The sequence below is a fragment of the Microtus oregoni genome, unplaced genomic scaffold (genome assembly GCF_018167655.1).
Source record: "Microtus oregoni isolate MIOR12 unplaced genomic scaffold, Mior012 000002F_ref0000024, whole genome shotgun sequence".
Lineage (NCBI taxonomy): Eukaryota > Metazoa > Chordata > Mammalia > Rodentia > Cricetidae > Microtus > Microtus oregoni.
The window spans coordinates 38,222,908-38,249,011 of NW_024543061.1; the positions used below are offsets into that span (position 1 = coordinate 38,222,908).

At 39.5% G+C, this 26,104-nt stretch overlaps 1 protein-coding gene and 1 non-coding gene across 2 annotated transcripts; both read right to left on the reverse strand.

Annotated features, from left to right (window-relative positions):
* Nucleotides 1-525: 525 nt before the first annotated feature.
* Nucleotides 526-26,104, reverse strand: Tmf1 (TATA element modulatory factor 1). The gene is made up of 17 exons (XM_041633762.1): nt 25,857-26,104; nt 22,245-23,452; nt 20,421-20,524; nt 19,396-19,522; nt 17,271-17,376; nt 16,466-16,608; nt 15,824-15,990; nt 15,207-15,363; nt 11,451-11,543; nt 10,939-11,095; nt 7,624-7,816; nt 6,772-6,841; nt 6,496-6,588; nt 4,822-4,923; nt 4,419-4,571; nt 3,327-3,452; nt 526-2,372 (listed from the first exon to the last, which is right to left on the reverse strand). Exons 1-17 carry the CDS (start codon nt 25,996-25,998, stop codon nt 2,229-2,231), a joined length of 3,285 nt encoding a protein of 1,094 aa, XP_041489696.1. The 5' UTR covers nt 25,999-26,104; the 3' UTR covers nt 526-2,228.
* LOC121443926 lies at nt 9,541-9,671 on the reverse strand. Its single transcript, XR_005973729.1, has one exon. It is a non-coding gene; the product is annotated as a small nucleolar RNA SNORA36 family (small nucleolar RNA).

The window sequence follows — 26,104 nt, forward strand, 5'->3', positions numbered from 1 at the left end:
CATTTTATAAATAAGTTGAAAACACTTTAAGATTTTAAGTGTAGCTGATTTTATTAGTAAGGACCAAAAAAAATATTTAATGTTGATAATGTAACATTTAGAGTTTAATATAGGAAATTTTAATTTCAAAATCATTTCTCTGCCACATTTTTAAACTATTTGTTTAAAAACTATTTCATATTTCCCAAACTACCAGTTTCAAATGCTTGCCAAGAATTTTGAAATTGAGGTTTATTGTCTCTTCTAACTGTACATTTTTTATTGCTTCAAGATTTGTCATCCTGCCCTTGAATATTAAAAGTTGATTTTCTTCTTGTTGTTTTTGTGGTTGTTGTTGTTTGGTTTCTTTGAGACATGGCCTCACTGTGTAGCCCAAGCTGTCCTAGAACAGAGATCCACCTGCCTCTGCCTTCCAAGAGTTGAGATTAAAGGCCACCACCACCCAGAGTAAACATTTTAAAGCTGGAAAAAAATTAAGAGGTAGCTTCCTAACACAATACAGAAACTTGGTTTTATGACCATGACTTTCACCAAAAGGACATTTATTCATGCTACAAACCATAGATATCCAATGACAGAAACACTGTGTAGAACAAAAGGAACAAAAATAAGGCCAATTTAAATCAACCCCCAAACTCTCCATTCTGCAAGATGGCTACTCACAGTCATGTTCTGAAGTACTGTTTAATATGTAAATAAAACTTACAGTTTTTATTTGAAATCCTACCTTCTCATTGCAGGGAAAACAATTTTAAGACCCTCACTGAACACCTGAAATAGTAGAAGCTACCAACCTCCAGTAAGATAGCCAACAGTGATGTTCACCCTTTCATTAAATGGAAGAACTCCTGGCTAACCTTTGACATCTTCACAGTGGGGCCACTACAGAGGCTTACCTGAACACAAGCACTTCTAAACCATGACAGTAGACATGAGGTGTCAATAGCTCAGTGACTAACAAGGAGGTGTGGCTGTGCTGAACAAATGCCAGCAGGCCACTCTGAACAGCATACACTCTGTACTTATAAACTCTGTAATTTCCATGTACCTTTGAATTATTGTTGACCGTAGAACCACAAAAAGCAAAAGAACAGATAAAGAAGGGCTATAATAAAAGCAGTTAAATAATTTTCAGTAATAAAATTAAAATATTTTACAGGTCTAAAATACAACCTGATTAACTTTTAAACAAAGTTACATTTGGAAAAGGACAGAACTATGTTCTAAAGCTATTCTATACTACTTTTTGTTATTTTTTTGCTTGTTGAAGCTTCAAGAAAAACATGTTGAACTACACAAAATTATAAAATCTCCAATTTAAATGTACTCCTATAACGTTTCTGGTTTGCTATGGAGATTCTTTTTTAAAACATTCATTTTTAATGTCCCAAAATACAACTGTATAAAATTAAGCAAGTAGTTTTTAAAAAGTAAATTGACTAAATTTTGAGTAAAATTTGTCAGTGATTTTTATGTTAGATTCATTTCACAGTGTAGTAAAATACTTCAAAATTACCTGCTACTAATGCTATCTATCAGAATTTACTGCAGGCAAAATTTCCCACTATCCAATTATGCCTAGTTAATATTAAATATTTATAACTTTCTTTGGATAAGTACCAAAAAAGGATCTACATTTGTTCCCACTCATTGTGGAGCCACATGGAATAACTTTTCAAAACGGAAATATTTTAAGCCTAAACCACTCTTTAAATTTTAGTCATGTCAGTGTGACTTCTGCTTATAATTTAGTCACAGGGTGATAACCTTCCACCTGAACGCTCCAAACACTTTCAAGAAATATGTTGAAGATCTCAGTGTGAAAGACTTCAAAGTTTCAATGTTAACATTACTCTGTAAGTCTCTCAATATGTACAAACACATATAAATTATAGATACAATTAATTATATATCCACAATAATATGAAGACAGCAATCTCCTTTCCTAGCTGGACTGCTATGTGGATAAAGTAATAACTCTCTGTGCTGTTCAAGGCACAAAAAAAAAGCCTTAAAAAATTTAAAGAATAGTTTCAAAAATAAAATTCAAATATTGCACAAAATAATTTAACTGTAAATATAACTACATACTCTAAAAGAATTTTTTAAAAAGTTTTTTTACACTCTACAGCAAATTCCATTTTCTAACTCTATAAAAGAATTTATTGGAAGTCTGCGTTTATATATTAAGTGTTTACATTCAGTTTGATGGGTACGAATTTCACAAGTTAACTGAGCCTTTGTCTTAGAAGCTCATCTATTTGAGTTTTATACATATTTTTTACATCTTCAAGATCCAGGCGAAGTTCCTCTGCTTCTTCTGCCTTTTCTCCATACATCTGCAGAATAGTGTTATATCTTTGATCCAAATCCTAAAAAAATATGTTTATAATCTTTTAATGATCATACAAATATCTAGTTGTTACAAGTCAATAGAAAAAAATCATAAGTTGAACAAAATATTATTTTTAAAAAGATTAAACTTACCTTTTAATAAATTAAACTTATACCAAGTCTACCTAGGAATACAGAGCCAAAAAGAGGAACTTCTTTGGAAACCTCAATGGAGGACTGAGGAGACGGCTCAGTGGGTAAGAGCACTTGCTGAGCAAGCATGAGGAGCTTACTTCTAACTCCAACATTCACATAAAAAAAAAAAAGTCATGTGGCCTGTAACCCCAGAACTAGGAGGCTCACTGGAGCTGGTGGTCAGTCAGCCAGCCTCCCCATAAAACAGCGAGCTCCAGGCTCAATGAGAGTTCTGTCTGAAGGGTTAACAAGGGGGAGAGTGATAAAGGGGGGCACCTACTTCTTCTTACAGCCTCCTAGCACACATCCCAGCACATGTGCACACATGTACATACACTCCCCCACACACACAATCGATAATTCTCTCCAAATATGACTTAATCAGTCTCCTTCCCATTACGTACCCTTGATGAGATTTTTGTCTTCATGACTAATTTGGTCAAGTATTGCTTGGCATTTATCCCACAAGTCTGCCAAACATTCAATTACGTCACAGTAATGTGATGAAGCAAACATTGAGTCAAATACTATAAAGCATGCAATGCACATGCTTGCTTTAATAAGTACTGGCCACATAAAGTCTTGTTTTCTTTGGCAGTACTCAACATTTGTGAAAACACTTTAGATATGTAACAATATAATAGAGATTCATCTTTAACATTCTCTACTCAACTACTTCCTCCTTAATTTTCAAAAAAATTACCAAGTCGTACATATGCATTATGTAAACTAAAGACATGATATTTAATAACTGGATTAAAATATCTTAGATGTATTTTTAAGTGAAGAATACTTACTCGTAGCTGAACTCGAAGCTTGGGTATCTCTTTCACTTTCTCCTCCAGTTCATCATTCTGATTTGTTAGCTTAACTAGCTCTTCAGACATTATGGATCGAGTTTTTTCTAGATTGCTAATTTCTAGCTGAGAAATATAACCATAAAATGATTTCAATAAAAACATACCTTGTTTAATGCGCTCACTAACATAAAAATGTTTACTGTGTCATTTTTGAAGAAAAAGATCTACCAACATGTGCTAAACAGTGAGGGAAAGGGGCTCCAACTTTCTTCAGAAGTTATTCATTTATAGAATTACTATGCAAGAAAGAAAGAAATTAAATACAACGATCTGTCTAAAAAAAACGCAACTGTGTTTTTCTCTAATCTAAGAAAACAACACACATTTCCATTATTCTAAGTTACTGGAAAAAGCCACAGGAATGAGAACAAACTTCAGTGTTGTCCTCCCAGCTATATAGGTTGTATCACTAAAGCTTTCACCACCATTCAAGAAACTACCCAAGGTTCTCAAGCACAGCACACTGGGCTACATCCACCAATACACATCAACCCACTTTATAATTATTCAAATGGGAAAGGAAGAGGCACTCATTTTGAATGTGTACGTTTAGCATTGAAAACTAAAAAATGCTAATTCTTACTCCATAAGCAATAATTCTTATAGTTCCCTCATTTTTGTGCTGTTTCTTCTATGTACAGGTCTCTTTCACTTTACTCATTACTTGCACTGAAGAAGTTAAGATAAAGCAAGCATGCTGATTCAGCACTTCCTTTTTTTCTTGTTGAGAAAAGATGCTGGGAAGGAGTGGGCTATCCCTGCTCTTAGATGTCCCTGGGCAGGCCAATGGCACAAGGCACCTAGTATTTCCTACGATAGAGCAAATAAATCTGCCTAATCCTGGCAGTCAGTCAGTCAAGAGGCTCACTTGGTTCTAGCTTATATCATTACCATATGTGAGACACTTTGGTTTTCTATGTCACCAAGTCATTTTATTTCCCAATGTGCTCAGAATTCAAATGGAAATGAAGGCTCACTGGGTCCCAGCATCTCATAGGCTTCTGCAGCAGACTTAGTTTTTCCCAATACCTGTAAATGACTAATTTCTCCTTCCCTCAGCTTTAGTTGAGACTGCAGATTTTCAATGATGCTCGATCCTGCTCCCATCCTTACAGCTTCATAGAGATTGCTTCCACTGGCTGACGAAGACATTGGCCCAAATGAATGGTCATGAGACTCATCCTATGCAGTCAAAGAACACAGACCAATATAATACGTCTGTTATCAAGTTCAAACAAAGATCCTGTTCATTCTGGATTTGAAATGTCTATGAGTGTCTGAAAAGCAGAAAATCATCTGTATTTCTTTACTTCAATTAGCACCATATTCTGATAAACGTCCCCAACAATGTCATGGTGACAGCCAGTCTGACACTGCATGTTCCCGTACCATCACTCAAGTTAGAGCTAAGCACGTAAGAACAAGCCCTTACCTGGGACAGGAAAGATGTCTGCAGCCCTGCCATATCTACCCCACTTACAGAGCTCGAGCGTGATATGGTGGGAGTACTAGAAACGGAAAACGGTTTGTGGTCCTTAGGAAGAAAAAAAAATCTGTGAGATTGAGAAGCAAAAAACGAGGGAAGAAAAATTTCTAGAACAAAACAAAGGCATTAAATTTCTCCATAAAATGTTATAAATACAATCCCTCAAAACCAGAAGTCTTGGCAGTATAAAAAGCATTTAAAAATTAAGAGCTGAGCTGGTAAGATGGTTCAGCAGGTAAAGACGCTTGCTGCCAAGCCTGACCTGAGTTCAATCCTAGGACTCATATGGTTATAAAGAGGGAAACAACTCTAGCCTGGTATCCTCTGACCTCCACACATACATCATGGGATGCAGGCACACACACACACACACATACACGCACAAAAAATTATTCAAAAACTCAAAATAAAATACACTTTTAATTAAAATTAAAAGCCTGCATTGCCCCATGTATATTATAACACAATTAGTCAGGTTTATATTTTTAACACAATAAGAAAGCTTTGGTTAAAATGCCTGCAGAAGGTACCTACTTCACATTATATAACATTGTCAATTACCCTTAAACTTGCTGAAATTTCCGACTTACTCATTTTATTTTAGTGTATTAGAAATAAAAAACAACAAAATACATGGGGGCTGGAGAGATGGTTCAGCAGTTAAGAGCACTGGCTCAATTCCTAGTGGGAACATAGTGACTCACAATCTTGTTTAGGGACTCTGATGCCCTCTGATGGCTTCCAAGGATACTGCATGCATGTGAAACAGACACACGTGCAGACAAACATCCATACCAATAAAATAAAACTAAAATCAAAAACTCTAAATACACTGAAAAGGTAATTTCCATTTTTGTTTACTATTTTAACGTATTATGTTAACTCTCAGTATGTTACAATACTTAAAGTATAGTAAACACTTTTTGTAAAAATTACCTTTAGGAACTAAGGAGGTGGCTTAGTGTGTAAAGCATGGAGACCAGAGTTCAGATCCCTAGAACCCACAGAAAGTCAGGCAAATGTGGTGGCTGCCTGTAATCCCAGCACTCAGGAGGCAGAGACAGGATTCCTGGAGCAAGCTAGCTAGTTAGACTAGCCAGAATCAGCTAGCTCCAGGTTCAGCAACAGACTTGCCTCAATAAAACAAAGTAGAGAATAATAAAGGAAGACACCCAATGTCAACTTTGGGCCTCCACATGCATGTGGACACAGACACACCTGCACATATGCAAATATGCATACACATATTCATGAGCACCAAATACATACACATGCAAAAAATAAACTTTAAAAAAGCAAAACCCTCAGTACGTTTACTAATTACAAAGACAGAACAAGCCAGTTCTATTCTGAAGTTGCCTACGGCGATTTGCTACACTAGTTTCAGTGAGAAACAAAACCCATTTGAAAGTGTAAAGAATTCAAAGCCAACCACAGACAGGTGGGAATGCACTCCAACTGTTCTACATAGAGCACTGACAATGCTCCCACAATTAGCAGTATAGTCATTTTAGACAGGAGGGGGGTGTCTTCAGACGTTAGTACAATTCGACCACAGACCAATGGCTCCCCACAACAGCTTAGCTATACAAATCAACTCAAACCAACACAATTCAGTACCTTTTCTTTCACTGCTTCTTGGGTGAAAATGGCTTTCTTCCTTTCTTGTTCAACTTTCATTTTTTCCATTTCTAACTGACTGCACAACAGTGTCTAATGGAGAGAGACACAGTTAGGTAGTTTGAGATACTAACCCACGGCATCATGAGTCAACTGCAGGGCTCAGAGTGTAAAATACAAGTCGCCATTTCACCACCCATCCAATGTCATCAGCAGTTTGTGCCATCCCCATGCATCTCTAATGCAAGTCCCGGAGGAGCGAACGAAGAGAAATACCTTTTCTTTCCTTGTCTCTTCAAGTGTTCTTACATATTCATCTTTTAGGTTTTCTAATTCAACCTGGTACCTAGTAAACCAGAGGGAATTAAAACAAAAAAGGTGACAGTACAGACTATTAAAAACTGTCTAAATTGTAAACTCCAGATACATATTTATAAGTCATTTCATTACCAGCTCAGCATCAAAGACTTCCCAACTAACTGTTTCAGGTCCCTGATACTCCCTCTACCCATCAGCTAAAGCATGAGTGAAAATTCTACTTTTCCCCATTTGTTTTTACCAGTCCTCTGAGATTTAAAATAAGACATTTAAACAGTAGTTTTAAGAACCATCATTCCAAGCTCAAAGGTGGCAAAAAAGCAGGGGTTCTATAGAATGTTTATAGAAATGTTGACACTTCATTTTCACTGAACTACTTTTCTTAACAGTAAATTTTCTTTGGATGTCAAGGGTGAAACACACCTATTATAACCTTATTATAATTTCAGATGAATGATTTTATACCCTGTGGTTTCAGAAGAATGCAAATACTTATTTAGAGAAACCTGAAGACTACTATAAAAACAACTTCCGTGCAGTCACCTCTCCTTCCCGCCTCCCTTCTTTTCTGTTGGTAGCATAGATTCTTAATGGGACAATTACTTTCCCTAGAAAAACACAGAAGATAGCATGTAACTTCCAAAGAAGTGCAATGGATCCTAGCACTAGCTTAATGCATATCACTAGGGACCCTGACTGGTATTCACTTTTAATTCTCAATGCAATGAAGCTAAAACCCAACAAACATACTTTCCAACAGTGATTTAAAATGTCATGGAACCACAGAGAATACCACACAAATACACTTACCGACTGTTTTCATCTTCCAGTTTTCTTAGTTTATTTTTCCCTGACTCTAGCTGGGCCTGAAGTCTACTGTTTTCCTGTCTTAAGAGAGAATTCTGTGACTCCACGGAAGACATCTGGGTTTTGTTGGCAAGGAGTTCTTCTGTAGCTGCACGTTCTCTTTCAACAGCTGCAGCCAACAAAGCCTGCGATTCACCTGATTATGGAGAAAGAAAAATCACACACATAAGTCAGGGAAAGATCAGACACCAGGCTGGTTCTGACTTCACACTTCTAAAGATTCAAATTCCCAGACTAAGACAAGACAACTGTGACAAGTAATCCACACGTTAACATTTTCTCTTCATAATATGATGTGGGAAGTCCTTCTGTATTTGTTGCTTTTATTGGTTAATGAATAAATCTGTTTCAGCCAAAGGTTTAGCAGAGTACAGCCAAGTGGGAAATCTGAACAGAGATATATAGAGAGATTAGGCAGAGTCAAGGAGACCCAGCTAGCTAGTCACCAAGGAAACAAGACATACAGAAAAGGAGGTAACGCCATGGCTAGAAATAAATCTCAGTAACAGGCCAAATAGTTTATAATTAATATAAGGCTCAGTGTGCTTCTTTGGGACTGAACGGCTATGGGACCGGGTGGGATAGAAACTTCTGTCTACAAGAATATTTACTTGAAAATAGTTATTCAGTAACAAGGTAGTGAATCAACAAATGGCTCTGGAGCAACTGAAAATGCACAAAACATCATAAATGAAAATTAATTCAAAATGGTTGACAGACACCAAAGAAAATCTTCAAGCTCTTGGGTCAGGCAAAGATTACTTTGACTTGACACCAAAAACATGAGTTACAGAAAGACAAATCAATTAAATGGAGCCCTTCAAAATGTTCAACTTTTACTCTAGGAGAAGAGATCAATGGGCTGGCTAGGGATATAGCTTAGTTGGTTGCTAACTATGTTGGCATGAGGCCATTTCCAGCCCTGCATAAACCAAAGGTGGTGGCACACCAAGACTTGGTGATAAAGGCAGGAAACCAGGAGTTCAAGGCCATCCTTGGCTACAGAAAGATTGAGGTCAGCCTGGGCTATGAGACCCTGTCTTTTCTCTTTTCTAAATAAAAGGACAAAATAAGCTACAAACTGGGAGAAAAAAATAAATGCAAAACACACATGTAGGTTTAGTACATAGAATATAAATAAAACTCTCAAAAGTGAAAATATAGACAGCTGAGTCAAAAAATGAACAAAGGCTATGAATAGACAAGCAGAAAATAAGCACACAAAACTATGTCCAACATCAATTGTCACTAGGGAAATGGAAGCTAAAATTATGAGATAAAAGACTTTCTGAAAAGTAAGTAAGTAAATGATTAAACAAATAAATTTACAGGACTGGAAAGATGGTTCAGAGGTTAAGAGCACTGACTGCTCTTCCAGAGGTCCTGAGTTCAATTCCCAGCCAACCACATGGTGGCTCACAGCCACCTATAATGAGATCTGGTGCCCTGTACTGTATACATAATAAATAAATACATCTTTAAAAAAATAAATAAATAGATATTTAAATAAATAAATTTACAAACCAGGGGCAACCCAAACTGCTGTCACGGTTGTGAGCCAACTGGATTACTCCCACAGGTATAGACACAGTTCAGCATTTCCTCTGAAAACTAAACACAAATGTCCATATGGCCCAGAAACTGCATATTTAGTCTGTCATGTAGAGACATGAAAATTTACACCTACACTTGCAGTAGCTTTATCTATAATTGTCAAAACCTGAAACCAGCCAAGATATCCTTTCCCAAGCAAACAGTTAATCAAACTACAGAAACAGACATTCCAGATACTAACACTAAACAACCAAAATAATAAAGTTTCAAAACATTAATAATGCTTTAAAAACATATTTTACTTAGTTGTGTAGACTAGAAGTATATGAATAGAGTAATATTCTCTATTCAGTCATTCCCCTCAGCCAACTTCAATGTCCCAAAGTTTAATTAACAGAACAGGGAAGCTGCCCTGAACTGAACTCAACACTTTGGAATGATAACCTTTATATGCATTTCAGGAGGCCCTGTTTGCATTAGGACAGCCTGAAGGAGCCCTGCACCTATTTATTGAGCTTCTCTGTCAACAAGACAGCAGTCCCAAAGGCTTCCAATGGTCCACTAAATACCACTTGAAAGCCAAGAATCTAGTCTGCCACCCCATGACTAACAAGGAGTCTTTCAATGACAGAGTCCGGAGTAAAGTAAGACTTGCTGCCGATGGAAGATAAACACAATACTACAGCAAACCCTTAGCTCCAGGCCCTCCCTCATATGCTTTGTCACTAGAACATGGCATCTCCTAAATCAAACATGGGAGTTTTGAGAACCAGAAGGTATGCATGAATTTTTCCTGAGTCTGTTAGCTTCTGGATATCCAGGATAGACACATACTACCTGCCTGTAACTAAAGAGAACCTTGACATTGTTTCCTTTATTAAGAGAGTGAGAAAGAGCTCGAGGAGTATCTATAAGAAAGCAGATATGCAGTCTTAAAACTCCATCATACCTCTCTCTAGGATTTCATCTTGATCCTCTTCAGACTTGCCTCTGCTCCTAGAATTCTACTACTATATGGAATTATATCAGATTGCTATTGCTTACATTCTTGTAGACAAGCTAGAAAGGGGTCAGATGCAGCAGTGGATGAGGGACAAGGAAAAGATTTGTCTAGCCATCTATAAAAGTAAGTAAAAGAATCAGGACTGGGGAGATAGCTTAGCAAAGTGCTTGCTATGTCAGTACAAGGACTCAAGTTGAGAGTCCCAGCAACATGTAAAAGGCAAGTGCAGGCATGTATACAGTCCCACAGCTAGGCAGGCAGACACAGGAGAATGCATGTAGTTTGCTAGCCAGCCAGTCTAGACAAATCAGTCAGCTCCAGGTTCAGGGGAAAAAATAAGGAGAAGCAATTGAGGAAGACACCAGACATAAACCTTTGGCCTCCACACAGATGCACATAGTATGTGCACATACATTTTCACATGTACTTGAGCATGCACACACACATATACACCCACCCCTCACAAATGAAATGGCAGGCAATAAAGTATCTGACACATTGTATAAAGAAAACTAACTGCTTTAGAAGAGTCATGATTGAGGTATTAATATAAGCAGGAAAATGGGGGAAGACAATCTATACATGTCGGACCCCAAATGTCACCATGAGATCAGATGAATTTCAATGACATACCACTATCCTACTTCTACACACAGGACAGAAAGCCTCCTGAATCAAACATAAAATACTAAAGAGATTACCAAGCCTATCAGAAAGATTCTTCTCTAGTGTCTCCCACGATGAAGTCTGAGACCCTAGAGTTGCCTGCAGGTTTTCTATCTGCCGAAGCAGCGGTCTTGTTGTTGATGAGACACTTTGACTTAGCTCTTGATTTCGATTCTCTGCTTCTTGGAGTCTCTGAATCAAAAATTTTTCACATTATTATCACTGACAGAAACAAAAATCACTAAAAATGCCAGCAAACCTAAACTTTGGTTAGACTTCTGGAAAAAGAAAATTTTTCCAGAAAAAAATTATTAGCTTTCTTACTAAAAACATATAAACTGAATATATAGCAAATCTATCATGATAAAATTACTTCCTTTAAAACATAATTAAGAAATATTCTTTTTTTTTCCCCAAGGGGATAACTTTGGTTCACATAAGCTACAAAAATACATCCAATAGCAGACAAGGTAATAATGCTTTCAATCGAGGAATACTAGCCCAGGGATCATGTTTGACCTTGTGCTTGGGAAAGCTGTGACAATACCTGCTGAAGGTCACTGATCTCGTGCCGTAAATAGTCCTCTTTCCTGGCAGCTGCTTGCTCTGCCCGTTGCAGTGCCAGCCTAAGGTCCCCCACCTGCAAGACAAACAATGCTCTTACTGTCAGAGCACTGGCTGCAACTTCATGCTGATGACATTTATGTTGACTTTGTATGTATGACACTTCACACCAAACAATGAGCACATATCCGGCTCCTTAAGCAATGCCAGAGCTATAAATATATTCTCTTTTCTCAAGAAAGCACTGTTAGCCAGAGAAAAGCATGCACACATGTACAACACTGACAGACAATAAAATAGAGGGGAGACCACGTATGTATAAACATTTGCCAAAACACAGAATGTGATAAGAACTAGATGAGATATAAATAAATAGGTAAATAAATAAAACCTCGGCACTGAACTAGATGTGGTGGAATACACCTGTGATTTCAGTATGAACATTCTGAGTCCCGGGCCAGCCTAGACTATGTAGAAGAGAGAAACACAAAGATCTATGCTATATAGTAGGCATTATCTAAACACTTTCAAAAAACTAAAACTAAAAGAGAGAAGTGTTAGCAGAGGGTGACGGTGTGGGCCTGCAGACACGGCTATTAGGGAGAGGCTAGGATGAGCACTGAGGGTCATTTGCATAGCAGTCTAAGCACTGTTTCAGAACAAAAACAAGAAAGGTGCCGCTCATATACACTTGTACACTTTGTAGCTGTCTACTGTGGCGCCATATTTAACTAATTAAACAAAGCTGCCAGGCTTCTATCTGGTTATTGCAGTCCTGAAGACTTTCTCTATGGAGCACACAGAGCTGCCCTGCAGCAAGCCCAGCAACAGCAAAATAAAACCAGAGCTCTACATAGACATCAGTATTATAATCTGCTCAAACGTTGATACATGAACACAAGCGTTAAAAATTATAATCGCCAGGCACTGTGGCACACACCTTTAATCCCAGCACTTGGGAGGCAGAGGCAGGCGGATCTCTGTGAGTTCGAGGCCAACCTGGTCTACAAGAACTAGTTCCAGGACAGGCTCCAAAAAACTACAGACAAACGCTGTCTCAAAAAAAAAAAAAGCCAAAAAAGTATATAAAAATTATAATTGATGCATAAGATATTATTCATCCTAAATGAATATAATATCTATAGTTATCAATTATATTAAAAAAACTAGATGGAGTTAATGTTAACAGAGGCCATACAAATTAGCAATCCATATATAGCATGGTGGTTTTAAGAATGACAGACCCATACTCTATTCCTTACTCCCTCAACTTTTCTTTATTATTGTATTTTTAATTTGAGAGAATTTTTAAAGAATTTTTAAAAATTGGCATGTGTGTGTGTAAATGTATGCATGTGTGCTACATGTGTACAAGAGCCTGTGGAGGTCAGAAAAAGTCACTGGACCACCTGGAACCGGAGTTATAGGCAGTTATAAGCTGATAAGTGAGACCCAGGAACCAAACCTGGGTCTGCAGTGCAGTAAGTGCTCAGCTGCTGAGCCATGGCTTTAGTCCACAAATTTAAAATAGTAATATTCTGTACATTTTCTTGACAGGGGGCAGAAATACATGGATATATAGACTATGGCATGACTTACAACAAAACCATCAAAAATATAACTGAAAATTACATAGCGAAGTGGCATAAAACTAAAACTTTGAGCTCTACTAATACACAACCATCAGCATAGTCTGGACAGACTGTGGAAGACAAGGCTCCTAAACAAAAGGATAATAACACCCCACTAAGTTCATGAAGCAAGTTGTAAAGGAGTAGGAGTGTAGTCTTTAATGTAAGGAGGGGACAAAGGTGCCTGGGTGACTTGACTGAAAAGCAGACATAATGCAGTTCCTGCATCTACAACAGAAACACTGGGAACATCGGCCAAAGAGCAGCAACAAAGAGGAGATAAATTAGAAGCAAATGCTGTCTGACTGTATTTGTTATATAGCTTTCAACTCTAATTTATCCACCAAAAATATAAAACACAAAACCAAAAGGTAACTGAGGTTTCTGAGGATAGTCTTGTGTGTTTTAGTTTGGTTTTAACAGTTCTGGGTAAGCTAGATATCCATATACATAAGACCTGTTGTGGAATGGAGCTGCAGCTAAGTAGGGCAGCACTTGCCGGCACACCAAAGGCCCTGGTCAGACCCCTACACTGAAAAACTCAAAGTGTAATGAATATTTACAGCAGCATCATTAATGATAGCCAAATGGTGTGTTTCAGATGTTCAATATCTGACGACTCTTTTTTTTTTCTTCAAGATAGGGTTTCCCTCCATAGCCCCGCCTGTCCTTTAAGTTGCTCTATAGACTAAGCTGCCACAAACTTGCAGATATCTGCCTGCCCATGCTTCCTGACTGCTGGAATTTAAAGGCGTACACCTCGATCATCCAACAATATTTGATGATTTTGAAAACAGTGTGTTCCAAACCCTTTTCTTTTTTCATCAGGCTCATGAATCAACTGTACAATGTAGTCTCTTGAAACAGTATGTTTTAATTATATGCATCTACATTACTCTGGCAGTAGGATACCTAGTTTCATAAAATTCTCCTTCCTCTGGCAGTGCTGGGCGCTCTGCACATAAGAGGAAAAGGCTCTAACAGTGAGCCATGCCCCCCACATTATGTACGCACATACTCACAGGAAATCAAGCAATAACGGTATGGTATGTGCACCCCACTAAGGCAGTTGTTCTCTGCCTTTCAAATGCTGAGACCCTTGCTCAAGTTCTCCCTCCTTCTGCTCCTCATTTGGACCTTGGGAGCTCTGTTCAGTGCTCCAATATGGGTCTCTGTCTCTAGCTTAATCCATCGCCAGATTAATTATGGTGATATGCAAGATATTCATCAGTATGGCTATAGAATAGGGCCATTTCAGGCTCCCTCTCCTCAGCTGCCCAAGGATCTAGCTGGGGACATCTCCATGGACACCTGGGAACAAGGAAGTCAGGACGGCGAGGGGTGCGTCCACCCACTGAGACGCTGGGGGCTGATCTAATGGGAGCTCACCAAAGTCAGCTGGACTGGGACTGATGGAGCATGTGATCAAACCGGACTCTCTGAACATGGCGGACAAGGAGGGCTGACTGAGAAGCCAAGGACAATGGCAGTGGGTTTTGATCCTACTGCACGAACTGGCTTTGTGGGAGCCTAGTCTGTTTGGATGCTCACCTTCCTAGACCTGGATGGAGCGGGGAGGACCTTGGACTTCCCACAGGGCAGGGAACCCTGACTGCTCTTAGGACTGGAGATAGAGGGGGAGGGGGAGGGGGAGGGAGAGGGAAATGGGAGGAGGGGAGGAGATGGAAATTTTTAATTAAAAATAAATTTTAAAAAAAAGTAAATAAAAAAACATAGTTCCTCATGCTGTGGTAACCCCAACCATAACATTATTTTCGTTGTTATTTCATAACTGTAATACTGCTACTGTTATGAATTATAATATAAATATCTGTTTTCTGATGGTCTTAGATGACCCCTGTGAAAGGGTTGTTCAACCCCCAAGGAGCTCGTGGCCCACAGGTTGAGAACTACTGCACTAAGGGCATTTTAAAAGACATGTAAATGAAGTTTGTGCAATCAGTACTCTAAAATGCCAGTAACATAATCTCAGAAGCCTACCAGATGTACCTCATATAAGAACAGACTCACAGTTGCTAATGAACTGTTTTACTTTGCAGAAACAAGCACAGATACATAAAAGGTAACTTTAACCACGCACTGCCTACCTGAAGTGCTAACGCCTCTTGCTGCTGACGGGCTTCTTCCTGGGCCTTCTCCAGTGCCGCAGAGACTTCTTCCTTCGCTTTCATCTCACGCCTCAAAGCAGCTTCCTGCACCTCACTGTCCTTAGCAGCATTGGCTTTGTGAAGATCAGTAAGTTCTCTTGTAAAAGTAGATTGATAGTTTTCATTTATTAATAGAACAATGCAAAAGTAAACACAAACCCACACTAATGTAATTTCCATGTACCACAGAAATCTCACAATAACAGTAAGCACACCTTATAATAACGCTAGCCATTATGAGGACTATGCTAAAGTTGCTTTGTCTAACTCACTCAAGGGCAAATCTATAAATGTTGCTAGCAATCAGATAATAGAAAAGAGAATAGCTGGAGAGACTGCTCAGTAGTTAAGAATTGCCAGCACCCACATGGCAGCTGACAACGGCTGAACTCCAGTTCTAAGGATCAACAACTTCTAGTCTCCTTGGGCATGTGGTACATAGATATGCATCCAGGCAAAATACAACACATATAAAGTAATTTCAAAAAATAAAGAAAACGGACTTCTTCAGTCTCCCACTGTGGTAACAGATTCTAAACACACTGCATATTTCATACCTGTACGCACTATCTAGAGCAGCCTGAGTACTTCGGCTCTTTTCTTCAAGTTCATCCTTGTCTACCTGAAGTCGGCCAAGATCCTTCTCCTGGCGTTCTACCACAGAATTTAGTTTTCTAATATTTTCTCTATGTTGTTTCTCAACTTCTTCTTTGCCATCAAGGATCTATGTTAAAACAGACAAGAACACTTTTGGATAAATGATGACATGGTAGCTAGTGCCAAGAATCTCTAATACTGGCTATAGCTTGAACAGAAAATTGCCCACCAGAGCATGTGTCTGAACGTGTGTTCTGCTGGTGGTGGTGCTTTGGAAAACTGTGAACCTCTGGCTGGAGGAACTAGACCACTGGAGAACAGGCCTTCAGGGTCCGTCCCGCCTCTCTACTTCCTGGTTGGCACAATCACAAACAGCTGCCACACACTTCTGTCACCACACACCACGCTGCCTGTCACACCTTCCCACTCCGGTGGAATCTCCTTCAAGCTGCTCATGTCATATCCAGTGTCGGGTCACAGTGATGTTAGCTACCCATTTATCTATGAGTCTAAAACCTTGCAGTCATTCTGAATGCCCCACAAGCCATGGTAAATTACAGGAAGTAACAACACATAACCAGAGAACACGGACAGTCAGTCACCTGTCTTAAATGCTGTAACTCCTCTTCCAGCTCCTTTGCTTTTCTGTTCAGCTTTGCAATAACATTTTCATTGTCTTTGTCTTTAGTTCTTAATTTCTTAATGATGTTAGAATTATGCAGCTGCTGCTTTGAAAGTTTTTCTCCTGGTGATTATAAAAAAAAAAAGCATAAATGCCAAAAAACAGTGATTCTTTAAGAATCTGCATAGAAAGCTTTATCTAACCAGTAGCATCCATGAGTTCTTCTCTAATGCCATAACAATTTTAAACTTCAGTGCTAAAATTCACTTGAGCGTGAATTATCAATGAATACTAAAATTATGACGTGAAAGGATTCTAGGAAACAAGACGCTAACAGTCTTCATTTGATCTTTAGCTTCAAACTCAGCATCCTAGATACAACCTCGACCTCCCAGCTGATGGGATGACTGGTGTGTACCACCACAGCCAGCTTACAGCATATTTTAAAAGCTACACAGCATGTATTTCTTTCCCATTCTTCCATAAACCGTTACAAGCCACTTGTGTGGTTTAAGTCCACACCTTCTGTGTTTTCATTTCTCATAACCTCTCCTTTTCTTGTTCCTCTTGTTCCCCCCTCTTGCCCCCCCTTCTTTCTTTTCTGAGGGCAGCTGCTGTGTTACTCAAGTTTATCTTCACCGGCTGGGCTCAACAGATCCTCCAGGCTCCTGTGTCGCTAGGACTACAGGTGTGTCCCGCTATATGTTATTAGAAAACATATACTACCTATTACATAGTATTTTTCCTTTTCTTGGACTATTTTTAATAATCAGCACAATACCCACCTTCTTCCATTAACCCTTGAATCTGCTCATCTTTCTCCTTCAAGAGGTCTGCAGTCTGACTACTATTTAATCTAGTGGCAAGTTCTTCTTTTATGGTTTTCACTTCCTAATTAAAAAAAAACTGTGGTTATCATAAAGAATTCTTTTCATCCTAGGATGTTTCCCCAGCTTTCCCGTTTGAAGAAGCCACCCATAATTGCATCCCATAATAAGTCTGTCAATTGAATCACCTATTACCTAGTTAACTGAGACACAGAAACAGCTTTGAATACCACACAAAAGCCCATACTCATCAGTTATATAAACACGGAAACACGAGTAAAATAACTTCCTATACTGTCCTTCACTATCTCTCTAGGCCACGCTCTGCATCTGGAACACAGCAGTATAGGACAGGAAGGTTTGTTAAGTGTCTCAAGTTACTGCCAGTGTCTGAAGTGAGCTAGCTAAAGCAGGTAGAGACTCCGTGTAAGAGTGCACACAGAAAAACAATACATTACCATTAACATTAGTCAGGAGTAGGATGGGGTCCTAGGAGATGCTTGGTGGTTAAAAACGCTTGCCACCAAGCCTGATGACCTATACTCAATGTACAGGATCCACAGATCTTCGTACGTAGGCTGTAGTGTGCATGGTGAGTGCACCTGCACACGCCCCCACACATGTGCCCACACACAGAAATTAAAATGCAGGACACTGACAAACATTGATAAAGTGGGAAAGCAAGTCAAATGCACCCACTAAGTTACTAGTAACAGCAGGACTTCTCAGTAACTAAAACCACAGTTAACAAAGAAAGGCTTTAAGTGCTCCGGATTGGAACACCACCACAACAGCTCCTGAATAGGCACGGCTTGGCGCCCAAGGGGCATCTGGGGGGGGGGGGGGGACGACACACTACTACAGCGACATGGAGAAGCCAGGGACACTGCTAAGCATACTATAACACAAATAGATTTGCCATAACAGAATTAGCTTCCTAAATGCTAATAGCATCACAGATAAGGATTGTCAGAACAAGCCAATTCTACATATGCCAAAAGAGAATCATTATCCATTAACTATAAACTACACTTTTAATTTGTATTTAGGGAAGTATGAATGTTTGAAGTAGTAAAAAATGATCTATGGAACTAATGGTTACTTTTTGTTTTGGTTTAGATTTTGGTTTTTCCAGAAAGGGTTTCTCTGTGTAATAGTCCTAGCTGTCCTGGAACTAGCTCTTGTAGACCAGGCTGGCCTTGAACTCATGGAGATTTGCCTGCCTCTGCCTCCCAAGTGCTGGGATTAAAGGCAAAGGTGTTCATCATAATTGCCCAGCTAATGATTTCTTTTTAAAATGTACATAGCATCATTCAGGTTTCATTGTTACTTATTCTGATGGAATTACCACTTTTAGTTTTCTTAATGATCTTTGCTATATATCTTCATAAATTACATTAAATACCCATTTAAAGAAAATTTGCATGAATGTGCACATTTGTGTGCTCGACTGTGGAAGACACAGTAGACATCAGGTGACTGACTACTGCTCACATTTTATTTTGAGACATGTCTGAATCTAAAGTTCACCAATTTGTCAAGGCTGGCTGGCTAATGAGCTTTTTAAGGATTCACCTCTCTCTCAGCCCTTGGTCCCAGCACTGGGGCTGCAGACACAGGCCATTATTCCCGGCTTTTACATGATTCTGGAGATCCAAACTCAGGTCCTCATGTTTGCTCAATGGGTATTTCAAAGTCTACTGAGCCAAGTCTCCAGTTCCTAGATTTCTTTAATGCATCAAATCTACCAATTTTAATAGAACAAAAATCTATAATTTACTTGTTAACATAGTACATATATGCTTTTACTATTTATTTTTTCTAATAACAAAATATGAGTTCATTCATGAAGGGTTTTTTTTAAAGATTTATTTATTTATTTATTATGTATACAACATTCTGCCTCCACGTATGCCCGCACGACAGAGGAGGGCGCCAGATCTCATTATAGATGGTTGTGAGCCACCATGTGGTTGCTGGGAATAGAATTCAAGAACTCTGGAAGAGCAGCCTGTGCTCTTAACCACTGAGCCATCTCTCCAGCCCCCATTGATGGAGTTTTGCAGAGTTTAATTTAAATTACCTTCTTAGCAGCATCTCTCTCTTTGCAGGCTAGTTGAACTTTCTTTTCTGCTTCTGCAATTCTTTGGGTAAATTCATCTTTCAGGGAGGAAATGCTACTACTTTCTTCTTTTACTCTGAACATTTCACTAGATTCAAAATACAAGAGAAAGAAGATACTGTTTATATACTCCAGAAGTAATGAGGTCCATTCCCAAAATGCAGATGCCATTTTCTCCAATATAGACTATATTAAAATAGAACTGTGTGGTGTCTAGTAACTTTTCTTCTGTTTTGTTTTTAAGACAAGGTCCTACAATAAAGTACAAGTGGCCTCTCTAATTCATTCCCTGCTTCTGCTTCTCTGCTATGATTACAGATGTGTGCCATCAGGCCTAGCAGCCAATTATTTTTTCAAAGAAAAACTACTTGCTAAATTTACTCCAAATATTTATTGGTGTTGCTCAGGATTGAACCCAGGGCTGCGCATGCTAGGAAAATGCTCTACCACAGACCTGTATCCTCAGCCCTATAAATTTTAAGAAACCACAAACAAAATCCACTGGTGAAAATGTCACCAATATTAGATGTACAAAACTAAAACGAAAGCAAAGGTGTATTTTAAATCTCTAATACTAAAAGAAGAATTAGGAGAAATATATATATATATATATATATATATGGAACATTTTTTAATGCCAAAGGTAATATGGTAAAGATAATTTGAGAAAAAAACTTTAAATATGGTAATATTAGAAACACTATGCAATTTTCAGTGACTATAAACAAGTTCAACTGCTAAACATTTTGTATTCATTTAATGAGTGCTTGCATGCATTTATGTACATATACCACATATGAGCCTGCTACCCTTGTAGTTATGAGGATGCTGGGAACCAAACACAGGTCCTCTGCAAAGCAGCAAGTGTTCTTAACTACTAAGCCGTGTCTCCAGCCCCAAAGTGTAAAACACGTTAATTTCAAAACATCAAAGTACATTGGCCTGAACATGCAGTGTGAAATAACTCACAGACTTTGAATACTTACTCCTTCAGGTTATCATAAGCTTCCTCTAGAAGTGCTTTTTCTTTACTAAGAGATAATAATTGGGCCTCCCTCTTCTCTAGTTTCTCATTCAGAAATTCAAGAGTCTGGATAAAGAGAACAAACACAAGCCAATCATTTGACTTTGAAAAGTCCGTTTGTTATGCAGGTAAAGAACAGTAAGAGTAAGCCATTCACAAATTAAAAACCAAAGCTGAGGTCACAGTAGACACAGAACAATTCTAGCTAACTCTTACGAGAGCACAAAGCAGGGAGCACAGAACTGGTGGAAGCGCACACAAAACAATCAGGCAGTGCCAGCTGACCAGCTACTCATCTGAGGATGCAGCAGAGTCCACTTCTAGGTATGCCTTAGAGGAAGCACGTGGTGAACATACTAAGTAAAATAACCACACGAACATTTAAGGCAGTTTGTTTCTAACAGAAAAATCTGGGATAATTTATTTGTATTGCCACTAAGGAAGGAAAATAGGTAAAACTGAACAAACAAACAAAAAAAGTCAAATGTCTGGTAATGTTTCAGATCTTCGTTTAGTGGTAGTGAGATAGCCTTCGGTATTCTTATTCTTTTTTTTTTTTAATCACTGCTTGGCCCATTAGCTCTCTTATTATTCTTTAACCCAAACATGTAACTTTTTTATTATTATCCACTGTACTTAAAAATAAAAATACTTTTACAAACCCATAAGCATATAATTTGAATTTTCTGGGACGCATCAATACAAAGATGACAGAAGCAATTCTCTGATCTCATTCCTTAGGTCTTGCTAAAGCAGTAATAAAGTTAGCTGTCAAGAGAGAAACGGTGCCTCTCTAGCTTCAAAAAAGCCCCGTCTGAGGCAGGACAGGCTAAACATCACTTACCTTCATAAAGGCACTGAAAACATCAACAGTAACTAGTGCTGGCTTTCAGGGATTCAGATATCAGCATATACTCCAAGGTTGCTACCACTCATCCAGAAGGATAGCATGACGTTGTGTTCCTGAATAACATTAAACCCAGGAAACAGAACCTGCTGCTTTCAGAAGGTGGTAAGGCAAACTGAGTCCTCGCAGTATATTTCTCCACATATGTTACATGTACATTTCAGAAGCCTATTAAGACGCCAGCTCCTGTTTAATTTGTAAGGATCAGGAAAACCAAAGCTCTGATTTAAAATTAAAGAACCGACACCATTTTCTCTTGTATGTATTAGGGATTTGCATGTATGTAGTCATTTGTCAGTCTTAAGTTTTACTTTTGGTCCCCAGGTATTTCCTTTCCTCATTCATGTAGGATAGCTATTAATAGCAGATATCAAAACTAACATAAGGAGAAACCAAGCCAAAACACTGTAAGAAGCAGATTAGTTATATCAATGAAAACATCAACATTAGAATACTAATCACAGAAAAGCATCAACAGTATATTCATATAAAGTATTCATTTAGACAAAATCTAAAATTCCCCATAAATAGTATATACACATAAAACATTCTGATATAAGAAAAAAATAGTAACATTCGGCTTGATTTAACAAGACACCTGTGACATAAACAGTCCTTTGCAAACTGACATGAGGATATATACAGCATAGAAGAATTTTAAAGGGATAAGGATTCAACAATAAAGATGCAAAATGGAAATGTGAAGCTTTTTCAGATCTACTTATTCTATCATAGCTGCCTTGCAGACATTTCAAACAATTTAACATTAAGGTCCTTACTGTTACAATTAGATGACCAGATATCTACTTTTTCAAAGCATCACACATCCATGAAAGTGTTTTCATCACCGACACAGCCCAACCCAAACACTACAGTTACCTTGCAAACATCTTCTTTCTCGGGCAGTGCCTCCGGCTGACTCCCAGCAGCTTCGCACTGATCAGTGGCCGGTCCAGAGACAAGATCTCCTTCACTTCCCGGCACGGGGGAAGCCAGCGTATCTGGCTGCTCACAGTTAACAGGGGTAGCACTTCGGCCACTTTCCTCTAACTCTGCTTCCTCAGAAGGTGCGATTAACGTTTCGTTTCCTTCCTCTTCTTCAGCTTTTTCTTCAGTGGGTTCTACTACTCTAGTCTTTGGGGTTGAAGGATTCACTACTATAGGCGCTAAAGCATAGCCCTTGCCTGGCAGTTCATCATCTGAGTTGATCTCGCTTACGCTCCGGCTATCTAGAGACTGCACACTAAACGAGTCTATCCTTTCAAAAGCATCCGACGAGCAGCAGCTCTCATTGAGCTTTTGGAATTCATCTAAGCGGCTATACTCGGGACAAGCAGATGCAGAGAGCAGCTGAAATGACGTCTGCATGAGATGAAGACTTGATTTTGCATCTGAAGTCTCTTGCCTTGAACTAGCTGAGCTCTCGCTTATTACGCTCTCATGATCTAAAACCTCAATATCACTGGTGGTAGAAGTGCCCGATGAGAAGGAGCTAACAGGAGGAGAAGGTGTATTGCTCTGTCTGTCTTCGTGTTTTTGTTCCTTAGGTTCCAAAGTCACATCCTTAGTTTCTGCTGTGAGAGACTGGGTGGAGGTGGTGGATACATCTTCTGTTGTTGTGTTTACGTTAACTACACCTTCAGACGCTTTCAACCGCACAGCAGGCACCTTCACCTCAGACTCTTCACAAGCAGTTTCTCCATGTTTGCCTTCAGGTACAGGTGATGGAGTAGCCACAGCCGGGGTTTCTCCTGAGATACACACAGTCTCTCGCACTTCTGACTTAGCTGTTTCAGGAGTTCTGGACGGGCCAGGGGACGAGGATTCTTGTAAACTACCTTTCACTTCTTCTTTTGGCCGCTGTGATTTAGCTGGAGGTTTTGATACCACCGGACTCTTCTGAATGGTCTGGACATCTGATGGTGAAAGAAAGGCACTGAAGAAATTTTCAGACTCATCGACGACAGTCCTTCGAACTGGCTTTGTAATTGCTTTAGGAGAGGCTGTTGGTGGACTCTGAGGTTCAGTGCTTGAGTTCAATCCCCAGGTTGATGTATCCCATCCTCCACTCACTGGGAGACTTATTCCTTTGACAAAAATAAATTAATTCAATAAATAAAACTTATCTAGCATTAATATTTCAATCATTATCAGATTGTATGTGAGAGACAAAAAAAAACTATAAAATACACCCTGTACCTTGAAGCGGCCGAACTCTTGGCTTATAGCATCACTGATTAGTTTCCGGGTTAACTTTGGCCTAACAGAATAAAACCAGTGTGGGCTGACTTGAGAGGGTCTATGAACAAGTACAAGACCATGCCTGCCTTTGCCCACCCAAAGCAAGTATGTTATTTCCCTCCCAGCATGCTTAAAGTTATGACATGGGTTTTATAACCTGTCCCAGATATGTGATTGATCTCACAAAAACAGTTCAAAACTTCACTAACAGGCCACATGTAGTCACAGCACTATTTAGCCACACAATCATTTTATTCTTGTAACATTAAATAATAAAACTTAATTATAAGCTAAACAGACAACACTCAAAACTGAACCTGAGATAGTGATGTTCCTTCTTGAAAATCATAATTAAACTGATGTGAAAAGTAAGTTCTAGAGAATAAACCCACTTTAATGTATTGTCTGAGGTTTTCTGTCCCACTGGATCCTGCAGCCATTAAGTCCTAGTTACAGAGGTTTCTGTTCCAACAGGTCCCATAGCGGTGTCCCAAATAAATCACACAGAGGTCTACATTAGTTATAAACTGATTGGCCCATTAGCTCAGGCTTCTCATTAACTAATTTGTATAACTTACATTAGCCCAAAATTCTTGTGGCTTGGTACCTTTTTCAGCGAGGCTGTCACACCTTGCTTCCTCTATGGCTGGGTCAGGACTGCAGACTCAGAATTCCGTCTTCCCAGAATTCTTATTGCCCCGCCTCTACTTCCTGCCTGGTCACCCTGCCTCTACTTCCTGCCTGGCTACTGGCCAATCAGCGTTTTATTAAAAAACACAAGTAACAGGATAAAAGATCATTGTCCTACTGCATTTATGTATTTAATGACTGACTAGTCAGCAAGTTCCTCTCTTTTCAAACCTGAAGTATTTCTTTATATATTTTGTCATAAATCAAAAAGTAGAGCAGCAAAATCACCAAAATTACGTGCAATTAGAGGTTGCTGGGGAGGGCACACATTAGCTGGGGATTTCCTAAAGAAGCCCCTTAACAAAGTCTGTCCTTTAATAAGGCTCCAAAACTACCTCAAATGAAGTGCTGAGGAAACTCTGAGCTGAGGGCAGATTTTTACAGTCATTTGTTCAATGTGTGAGAAAGAAAAAACAAAGCTTAAAGCAAAATTAGGTGTGCTATTTAGCTGAGGTCTGCCACTTAGATTAGGGCTACTAGCTAGCTAATTATCATCCTCGTGGATTCTAGGATTTCAATTAGTCTCTTGCAGACCGTGATAGGAAACTGCAATTATCTCACATCCACCTAAACTCTCCCATTCTTCAGACCAAAGTCATTCTGTAATCCAAAACACAACCGGTGATCAATGAAAATAGCATCTATGTAAACTTGACTCCATTCCAGATAACCTGCCCTTAGAAATAAGTTATACAGCTCTATTCATGTCTCAGATTTCGGGGGGGGGGGGAGTATATTTGAAACTTATTTGATCTTCAGTTTAGTAACTCAGACTATGGGGTACAACCACAAAAAGCAAGGTTCGCTAAGCAACAGCAAGATCATCTCACACACAGAAAAGAAGATCATGACATACCTTCACACACACATAAACTGAGATATCAATGGTTCAAACTTGGGCTCTGAGCCTTTAACAAAGTACAGCTAGAACCAGAAACCAGAAGGCGATCAAGTACTCTTTTTATCCAATGATTGGTACTCATGTGTCCCTTGCTACACACGTGAAACTGCTCAAGTACCCCCTCAGACTTGGACACAAGTAACTGGGCCCTCAAAAGAGCAATTTCAGCCATTTCAGCCAATCTGAAAGACGTGTTCTGCAGAAAAGGTGTTACACTTGGGCACTCTTGGAGCAAGTACACAGTCCCCTAGTACTATCCCCAGTACATTCTGTTCCTCACCTGAAGCAAGCTATTTATGCATTCTGAGTTTCGTTTAGCTCTTCTGTAGAACACGGATACTACCAGCCCTGACTTGGGTTGTTTTGAAGACGAGGAAGTGTTTTTGTAAAGTCTGTGCCTCAAAGCGTGAAGTGTTCATTAAGTGCCACCCGCGGGGCTCCCTGACTTCGGGAATTTACAGTTTGGACCTAGGACTAAAACTGCGGAAGACGCGGAGCAATTAGGGGAGAGGAGGCTGTGCTCAGGACACTGCAGGAAGGGCCTGGGACAGGGACAGGCTGTGAGCTGACACCTGAGATCAGCAGGACCCGCAGCGGGGCCGAGGCAGGCGGGCTGGGGTCTGATGGCGAGCAGGCACGACTCCCTGGTACCCGCTTACCCGGCTCGCCGTACGGGATGGGCTCGGCCCAGGCGCTCGGCTCCTCCTCCTGGATGTCCAGGACCCTGTCGATGGACTTCTGGGCCTGAGACAGGGCCTGCTTGGCGAAGCTGGACAACTGCGAGGCGTTGAACCAGCTCATGGCCCCTCCTGAGCGCCGGCTGAGCCGGCTCCGGCGGCCTCAGCGGTGGCCAGGGCCCACCGCCTCCCGCGGCCGCTCGCAGCCTCCTGCACAGCTGAGCCCGGCG